Here is an 8,875-nt window from a genome sequence, read left to right as displayed (position 1 = left end):
TAATCTGCGATGGATTTAAAAGAAATGGGTGAGCTTAACGAGCTTAGTGAATGCCTAGAACAACTATTATACAAACAAGTCATCATGCATTATCGAAATATCCATTTAGCACAATTACAACGTCTCGTCTTTAATATCATATTAGAGTTATTCATGCATTATTCATTAATTCATCTACATAGTAATCAGATTCACTTGTCAACATATAACATATTTCATACCATCACATTTAAAGATAGTTTGGCACTTGAGCTATGAAACGTAAAAGTGGGGTCTATCATCACTAATCGGATACACAGATCTCTAACACACCAAATGACTTATAGAGTCGAACATATCCCAAAAAGTGAAGCATATAGCTAACACTCTTCATCACACCAAACATGTTCTACAACCTCAACGCCCAAATCACATAACACGTATAGGTGAGTACTCACAATCTTATGGCATGCCAACTATATCCAATGGTCTCAAGGTTCACAAGGCCAAGATATCTGTTATTAACACACACATTTACTTACTGTTCACTGTAATTTATCTCTGCATAACCATACTATAAGCACAATGTTTTCACTGTCATATAGCACGTATATCATTCCCATAATTAACTCTTTCACAATAGCCATCATAAGCTTATTACACATATCACAATGTCACATTATAATCCAAAAATTCACAACACATTTTCACATATAAAATCATGAGTATGAGAAAGCTTACACTCGGAATTTAGAGTAGGGGTTTAAGCTATTTCTAAATTCCCCATTAACGCAATGAATCGTGTCCACAAGCAGCTATTCTAAACACTCACCAATTACACTTTCGCCGAAATGTTGAAGCCCAAACTAGCCTTTCCTTAACTCATAGATGGTCTTAATGAATCTGAAGCTTTAACACAAAAAATAACACAACAACACATTCAAAAATTAGCTAAGGACTCAACTCAAGCAATTAAAAACATAAACATAAGTCAAGTTCTCAAGTAACTGAAGTCTTCAACATAACAAACTTGATATTAAAATATCTCGGTCTATACTCAATCATTTTGCCTAAAACCACTTCCATTCATCTATTTATTCACCTACGACTAATTTTCAACATTTAAACTACGCAAAACTACTCAATTCATGGTATCAAAATTTTTTACATATTTTTGACAATTTCACAAAAATTCACTAAATCCTTAAAAACCTTTAACGAAACTTCAATGTAAATTTAGAAACCTTCTAATCATGTCACAACTAATTGAAAAACACTTTGAAACACGTTTTTACCTGAAATCCACCATTAACGACCCAATTTTTGGCTTTTATTTAAAACATGCAATTTAATGGCTAAAAACTCTGTTTTAAAGACTAAATAACATTAAATACTAATAAAAAGACAAATGATTACCTTCAATGGAAGAAAAACAAAACTTTTGTCGAAAATTCAGAAAACCCACAAACTTGAAAATGGAGAAATCTATGGTTTTTGGGTGTTTTTCTTGGTATTTTATGGAGGTTTAAGGCTTGGATGTTGATAGAAATCAAAATATTAGAGTTTGGAAATAAAAAATCGATTGGAAGAGGCTTAGGAGAGCAAGAAACAACACAGCAAGGTGAAGAGAAAACTTTAGTGAAAATAAGCTGCAAGTGGGGAGCTATTAGGTTGATTTTTAAAATTTGGTAAAAATGCTTCATAAACGCACAAAATTTTGACCCTTTTACAAATCAATCCTTATTTAAGAATTGAAAGCCTTTTTAGTATCTTTTCAAAATTTGATTTAATTTCCAAAATGTCATAGACATAAACATTTACAAATACCATGCAAACGAAATTCTCAAACTCATTAAAGCTAAAATCCCTAAAATACCCTCGTAACTTCTGGGCCTTATTTTGGGGTGTAACACACCAACTTAATTAGGAAATTACGAAAATATTCTTCTATAATTAAAAAAACTTATACTATTTGAGGGTATTTTAGTCTTTTCATTTTAAGAAAAACCAATTAAAATATGTATATAGTGAAATTTAAACCCACAACAATTGTATTAGTAAAACTTTAAATTTACCACTCAAGCAAAGCTTTGTTTTGATGTAATTTGTACAATTTCATTTAAATATGATTAAGTTATTATCTCCATTATTTGTATATCTATACTATCTATTAAGTGTTTTACTGAGTTGGTGTTACCCTTAACCGAGTCACCAACTTGGTTAGGAAATTATAGGAATGCCCTTCTGTAATTAAAATAAGTTATACAATTTAAGGGTACGTACCCTAGTTTTTTTATTTTAACAAAAACCAATTAAAATATACATATGGTAAGATTTGAACCCACACCAATTGAATTAGTAAAACCTTAAATTTACCACTAAACTAAGATTTCATTTTAATACATTTTTATTTTAATATGCACATGTTATCATTTCTATTAGTTGTATAGTTATACTATTAAGCATTTTACTGAGTTGGTGCCACCTTCAATCGGGTCATCAACTCTGTTAGAAAATTACAAAATGTCCTTTCATAATTAAAATAAGTTAAACTATTTGAGGGTATTTTAGTCTTTTTATTTTTACAAAAACCAATTAAAATATGCATATGGTAGGATTTCAACCTACTCCAATTGGATTAATAAAACCTTAAATTTACCACTCACCAAAACTTCATTTTGATATATTTTTGTTTTAATATGCACAAGTTATTATCTCTATTAATTGTATATATTAATAATGTTGTTAATTGAGTCGGTGTCATAAATCAACTCAATACTAACTCACAATCGTGAGACAAATATTGGTAAATAATTGTAATACATTTTGCATTGTTTATCTTATGTACTTATGTGTGTAAATTTCGTTGTACTCACAATTTAATCTATTTTTATTTTAATAATGCACACATTTCATATGTTATTATAATTAATTAGTTTCAAACCATACGCGTAATTATTTATTATATGTTATTTTTAAATTCGTGGTTTTCACATGCATAAGTGTGTGATAGGATTTCTAATGTTAATAATATTGTTAATTGAGATAGTGTCATAGATTAACTCGACACTAACTCAAAATTAATGATAACATAATAATAAATAATTTAATTTAATTTTTTAATTTTAATATTGTAAATATTTTGTATATTATTAAGATTAATTATTTTTAAACTATACAAGTTTTATTGTTTATTATATATTATTTTAAGCATACATCCAAACATACATCCATATTCTAAACGTGTAGTTGCATGTGATTGGATTTGTAGTAATAATAATAATCCACCGCAGCAATAAAGCCCACAAACAAAAGTGGCCGTCCCGCTTTTGAAATACGGAATCAAAATCCCATTTCCACCGATTCCTTCATCCAAAACCACGCTCAAAGACAAAAGGGAAAAAAGAGTAAGAAAAGGTTGGAGAAAATGAATCCCATAGCTTCTGGAGTGGACAAAATAAAAGGGTTCGTTCACGACTTAGTTAAAGGCCGTGATTACTCATCTCGCCGCAATCCGGTATTTATAATATTTTTTATTATTATTTTTTGTATATTTCTTTCTTCCTCCCTATTTTTCTTGCATTGGTTCTAATATATATATCTATATTCTTAAGATTGAAATCTTGAAGCGGTTGCAGCGAGAATCATTTTCAGACCTCATGAAACTCCGAGAGCGACAAGACAAAGTCGAACGTTTACTTTCCTTCTACAAAACATCCAAAGAGAATCCATTCGAAGGATCGAATACCCTTTTGAGAGGGGAAGTTGATTTTCTCGCAGCTTTATTGTTAATGTCCAAGGTCGACGACGAACATTGGGACGGGGTTGATCAGGCAGGAATCAGAACTATGGTTGATTCCAGGTTTAGATTTGCAACCACTGTTGGGGGCAAAGATACCTTTGGGGTTGAATTCATGGCTAATCAGAAAAGGATTGAAAATAGTAATGGCGATGTCTATGGAACCCCACTCACGCTATCTAAGTTGTTCTATAAAGGAAGTGCTGGTGATTGGTTTTCTGCTATCGCAATTCCATTTGGAGCTCAGTTTAGAGATTTGAATGTTACCTCGGCCTCTTCCCTTCAGGTATTCCCTCATTATTCCCGGTTTCCAACTCACTGTTACTTTTTTTATACTTGTAATGTTGAGAAGTGTTTTGTTTGAATTGTACAAACCATGTATTCTTGATGAAGTGTTGAATACATTCCATTGGTTTGTATGAATTGCACTTCTTATTCCTGGTTAGTTTCCATAATTGATATGAACTTCTTATTCCTGGTTAGTTTCCATAATTGATATGAACTTTTGTTCTTGTCCTGAAATGGTTTTTATTTGTTGTCTAGGAGGAAAAGGGCCTCACTGATTTATCATTTCGACCACCTATGTTGCATCAGCATAATGGAGGTGCAATTGGGGTGACAGTGAGAAGATCGAATATCATTGCTTCGCTGGCTCAATCCTTCCGAGGAATGGGAAATGAACATTGCTTCAGTACGTTTGGACAAGTTGTTTGTCAACTTCCAATAAGATTGAAACTCTCATTTTTAGGCCTTTGCCGAGGGCCTAAATTGGCTAGTCGTAATTTCCGCCTTGGAGCCCTTGCGCTTCCGGTTGGATTGTCTAGATATCTTGAAGATGTTGATACAGTAAATGAGGAAGCTTTTATGCCTTCAGACACAAACGCCCCAGAATCTGGATCTGTTGCCATAATGCTGGAGTCTGAACTTGATGAATACCAAAGACTTGGAGGTTGGATTGAGATGAAACAAACAAATCCGAAAATTTTACAATGGGCTGTTAATTTGTCTGATACTTCTGAAGATGTATTTGGTTGGGGTGTGAGTGTTGGGGGGGTTGTTGAAGGTCCTAGAAATTGGGACCACTTTCAGGTTGAATCCTACGTGAAACTTAACCTGGGTAAGAGATGTAGCTTGAAGCCCGGTATTGCTTATGTAGTAGATGGAAATTCCAGAACCCTGGCCCTTGCACTTCGATCTAATTGTTCCTTCTGATTACCACTTTCTCTGAAAGGTAGGAGCTTCTGAATTTTATAGGAAGTCTTCTTTTGGGGAAGTTCAATTTTGATTCAGGTGTATAGTTTGCAGTATCTATTTTAACCATTTTTTATTCTTTGATTAAGTTCTTCATAAGTTTAATGTTGCAATTTTGTTGGAGCCATTGCCTTTTCTAGTCTTAGAGAAGAACATTCTTTTCTTGATATACTCCATATTAATTTCAGGATGTCTATTTAATCTCACTTGCAAAAGGATAATCCCATGACCTTTTCAAGTTTATGTATTACGATTATGAGACATCTAAGAAAATGGCCAGAGAAGAAGAATGAGACAATTGAGAAAGTTGCTATTGTGACCATTCAGGCATTTATGATCTTGCACCTGATTTATATCAATATGTTGAATTCCTTAGCGACAAACATGTTGTTCATTTGATCAGCCATTTTCATTTCTTACCTGTTCATTGGCCCTTTCCATGTTCCTTCATACTTGGATCAGGTTTATCTAATTTCACTAGGTTCAATCAGTTATTTTTTCCAGAAGTTAATTTGCTAATTTGCCTCACTTGTTACTATTTGGTGGAAGAAGATACACAGGTTTATGTTTAGAATTTTACCTTTATTGACAATACTCCGAAGGAATCAATCCGCCTCAAAAGTCTTAATAATGTGCTTAGGAGCTACTTTAAGGTAATGCAGCTTTCTCTAGCATTAATTTGTTGGAGATAATTATTACATGCGATCTGACATACATTATCGGGAAAGCGAAAAGCCCTGGTTGAAAATTACCAACTATAATTATGGAGCTATATTTCCAGACTAAGTTTTCACTTTACCATGTTACTTCAGATATCAGTAACGGTATTGGTCCCACTGAATTTGAAATGTTAATTACTTGATTTCCATTTTCTGTATTAGCTTTAATACCTTGATAATGATTTGATTACCTTGCTTGTGTTTATTAACTGATAATTCTTCCAAGCACTGTCATGCTCTTAATCATCTATGTTATACATGTTGCAACGTGTTTTTGACATTTTGTACCTTTTTAGGGTCTATTTTAACAGCTGATGCTTAACACCTAACAAAATATAAAAAAGTTGCATGTCTTCAGAACCAAACTAGCTGGGCCTGTTATAGTTATTTATTCTGTAGAAGAGCTGCTGGCACTGAGCCTTGTTGATTGACTGTGCCCCAATTATATTCCCAATCTTAACGACCCGCAAGCTAAGGGGTTCTGCTGGAACTGCTTCGACTGGTATTATCCTTTGGTTGGAACAGCTTCTATGGTTTACATTGTAGTTTTATCTTCAAGACTAGGCCTGATGAAACATGGTCCTCAGATTGCCAGCAGGATTTATGATTTTTCATAATTTAATGTTCTCAGTGCTGATTTTCCAGCTTTCCCCTAGTCACAGTGGCGCCATAGAAAATCAATTGCCTAACCTTGTTGCCATATAGGATTCTGATGGGTGAGACAGCCCTAAAGGTTAAAAGATCAATGCAGCAATGGAGAAACCAAGGTATAAATATACTCTTGATTGATGAACTTGTAATAATAATAATAATAATAATAATAATAATGTCATTTGTGATACTTGTACAATTGTTCAGTATAGGCTTCGAAAAAGGTTTTTTAGTTCTCCTGTATATGTTTTTGTGCCTTTTTTGTCCTTTAGTTTTAGCTTAGATTTCATTGTTGTGCATTTATATAAAGTAACCAACCTTTATATGGTTTCAGACAAATCTGAACTTTTATGCCTTTACTGATTCAATTTGTTAGTATGATACCACATACGCCGTATCACTATAATATCATATTGACTGTTTATACCTTGATTTGAACCTTTTGAGTCCAATCACAACATCTAAATGTTTTCGTGACAAAATATGGCACAATTAAGTCAGTTTCTTTCATTGTGTGGCATGATGAGAATGGATGGTATGTGATCCTATGATTGACATGGTGAGAGGAAATGATGATGCAAAAACTATGATCAATTTGGCAGCTGCCGTATATGATTCAAATTGTTTGATGGTTCTCCTGGATGGGAAGTAGTGTAAAGAGTAGGAGCAAGTTGGACCAATGTGTAAAAAGGAGGTGCTATTGTCACGGGGCTAGACCTTTCGTCTTGCAATCCGTACGGCCTTAGGCGATCCGTTCGTCCCAAACTCGCCTAAGTCAGCCTTTACGCCCAAAAGTGAGGATTCTTTTAAGAATTCCTCTAATGCACCAATTTGTATAGCAAAAGCGGTTGTGCCAAAAGAAGCTACAAGTGAACAACAGAAAGCCAAAGAAAGAATGCACACAAAGTGTTAGAGTAAATGCTCAAAGAATTCTATTACTCTTAAGAATTCAGCTTACAATGGATGAGTACAAATGAGGGGAGGCTCTCTATTTATAGTTGAGCTCCCCCAAAACCAACGGTTAAGATACATTTACATCGACGGACGAGATTCACCATACCTCTTGATTTTAGGGATTTACAAGATTTGTCATATTAAATCTAATCTAATCTTTACAAGATATGATTCTCTATATCTTCTAAGATTAGTTACTAAAATTAGCCTAAGTTGCCATGTCTTCATCATCGGGCCAATCAGGCTTCAATCTGACAGGCTTCTTCAATAGTTCTCTGAATCAGGCCAGTTCTCGTGGGCTAAATGTTCCCCATCTAATCGATAGACCTCCATGGGGCACTTCTTGTGCCATGGTTATGGGCTTTGCACTTTGGCTCGTGACATTCTCCCCCACTCATTCTCGCAACGCCCTCGTTGCGACTTCTAGATGACACTGACTTGATTCACCTTGAAACTTTCTCGTTGCCTTGGCTTCTTCTCGACTTGCCTTGCAATCGGGTTGTCTTTTCCTTCGAAACCTATGCATCGGCTTCCGTCGCCTCTTATCTTAAATCGTTGCACTCGTTGGTACATTTTGTTGGCAAGAATTTGTCACTCTTTTGTCCACATTCTAACTTTACTCAAACAGAATCCCCGTGGTTCATCACACTTGGCTTCGCTTTGCCCACAGTCTCTCGGCCTCTTTGCTCAAGAACTTCGAAAGGGCCCCTACGTTCTTGTCAAGTCAACATGTTAGAATGCAAAACACTATTACAGTGTTCGGAATGTACATTTGCATTTACTTTGGTCAACTGTCTCTCATGCATCACTTCTTTTACTTTGAGGTCCGATGCACCACCCACCTCTCCTATAGGTGGAAGCCTTGTCGATGACTTGGCTAACTCCGACGCTTCACTTAATTCGAGCCTCATTGGTCTCAGCTTCACTGTTTTCATCGCAACTTTTTCATCTAAGTTCGATGACTAACTCACATCTTCCTTGGGTGGAAGCCTCTCCGATTACTCACCAAGCTCAGACGTTGCCTTTCCTTTAACTCCGGCTTGCTTTGGACAGTTCTGCAACTCATGCGGATCACGGCACAATAAGCACTTTACTCGTTTCTTTTTGCTCCTCTTTGTCCTCTTGACTTCATCTTTTTCCTTGCTCGAACCAAGCTTTTTGGGCTCTTTGTCTGCTCCATCGTTCCCTTTGATGACAAACTTACTCATACACTTCCGCAACCTATGCGGACCATGACACAAAAAGCACTCCACTGGCTTTTTCTCGTTTCCAGCCTCCTTGGCTTCGACACCCCTTGTGCTCGAACCAAGTACCAAAGCCTTATCCACCGGCTTCTCCTTAAGCGCGGATTTCCTCAGACATTTCTTCAACATGTGTGGACCATCGCAGAGAAAGCATTTCAGCTTGTCCCTTTTCCTCTCGGGTTTCTTCTTCCCAACTCGTGATTTCCACCACCATTGTTGCCGTTGCCATTGTCATTAACAATATATTCATTGTGATCCATTTCACATACATCCCTTTC

General features: G+C 35.3%; 1 protein-coding gene across 4 annotated transcripts; it reads left to right on the top strand.

The window, feature by feature from the left end:
- The first annotated feature begins 3,301 nt into the window (after nt 1–3,301).
- Nucleotides 3,302–7,991, top strand: LOC105773805 (uncharacterized). 4 transcript variants are annotated; one of them, XM_012595936.2, is made up of 4 exons: nt 3,302–3,496; nt 3,594–4,064; nt 4,322–5,009; nt 5,218–7,991. In XM_012595936.2, the coding sequence occupies exons 1-3, from the start codon at nt 3,407–3,409 to the stop codon at nt 4,988–4,990; spliced, it is 1,230 nt and encodes a 409-aa protein (XP_012451390.1). In that variant the 5' UTR covers nt 3,302–3,406; the 3' UTR covers nt 4,991–5,009; nt 5,218–7,991. The 4 variants fall into 4 exon arrangements, with proteins under 4 accessions (XP_012451390.1, XP_012451391.1, XP_012451394.1 ...); XM_012595937.2 differs by having other exon boundaries at nt 6,045–7,986; XM_012595940.2 differs by lacking the exon at nt 5,218–7,991 and having other exon boundaries at nt 3,618–4,064; nt 4,322–5,156.
- Nucleotides 7,992–8,875: the final 884 nt, after the last annotated feature.

This window comes from Gossypium raimondii, chromosome 6, assembly GCF_025698545.1.
Source record: "Gossypium raimondii isolate GPD5lz chromosome 6, ASM2569854v1, whole genome shotgun sequence".
NCBI lineage: Eukaryota > Viridiplantae > Streptophyta > Magnoliopsida > Malvales > Malvaceae > Gossypium > Gossypium raimondii.
Note: the sequence above shows the minus strand (reverse complement) of the source record. Positions and strands in the feature narration are given on the sequence as shown.

Excerpts from the sequence above, each read along its gene's own strand:
- LOC105773805 (XM_012595936.2), top strand. The coding sequence starts at position 3,407 with ATGAATCCCATAGCTTCTGGAGTGGACAAAATAAAAGGGTTCGTTCAC. Across the intron at positions 3,497-3,593 it reads ACTCATCTCGCCGCAATCCG|ATTGAAATCTTGAAGCGGTT; the intron begins GTATTTATAATA and ends TATATTCTTAAG. Across the intron at positions 4,065-4,321 it reads CCTCGGCCTCTTCCCTTCAG|GAGGAAAAGGGCCTCACTGA; the intron begins GTATTCCCTCAT and ends TTTGTTGTCTAG.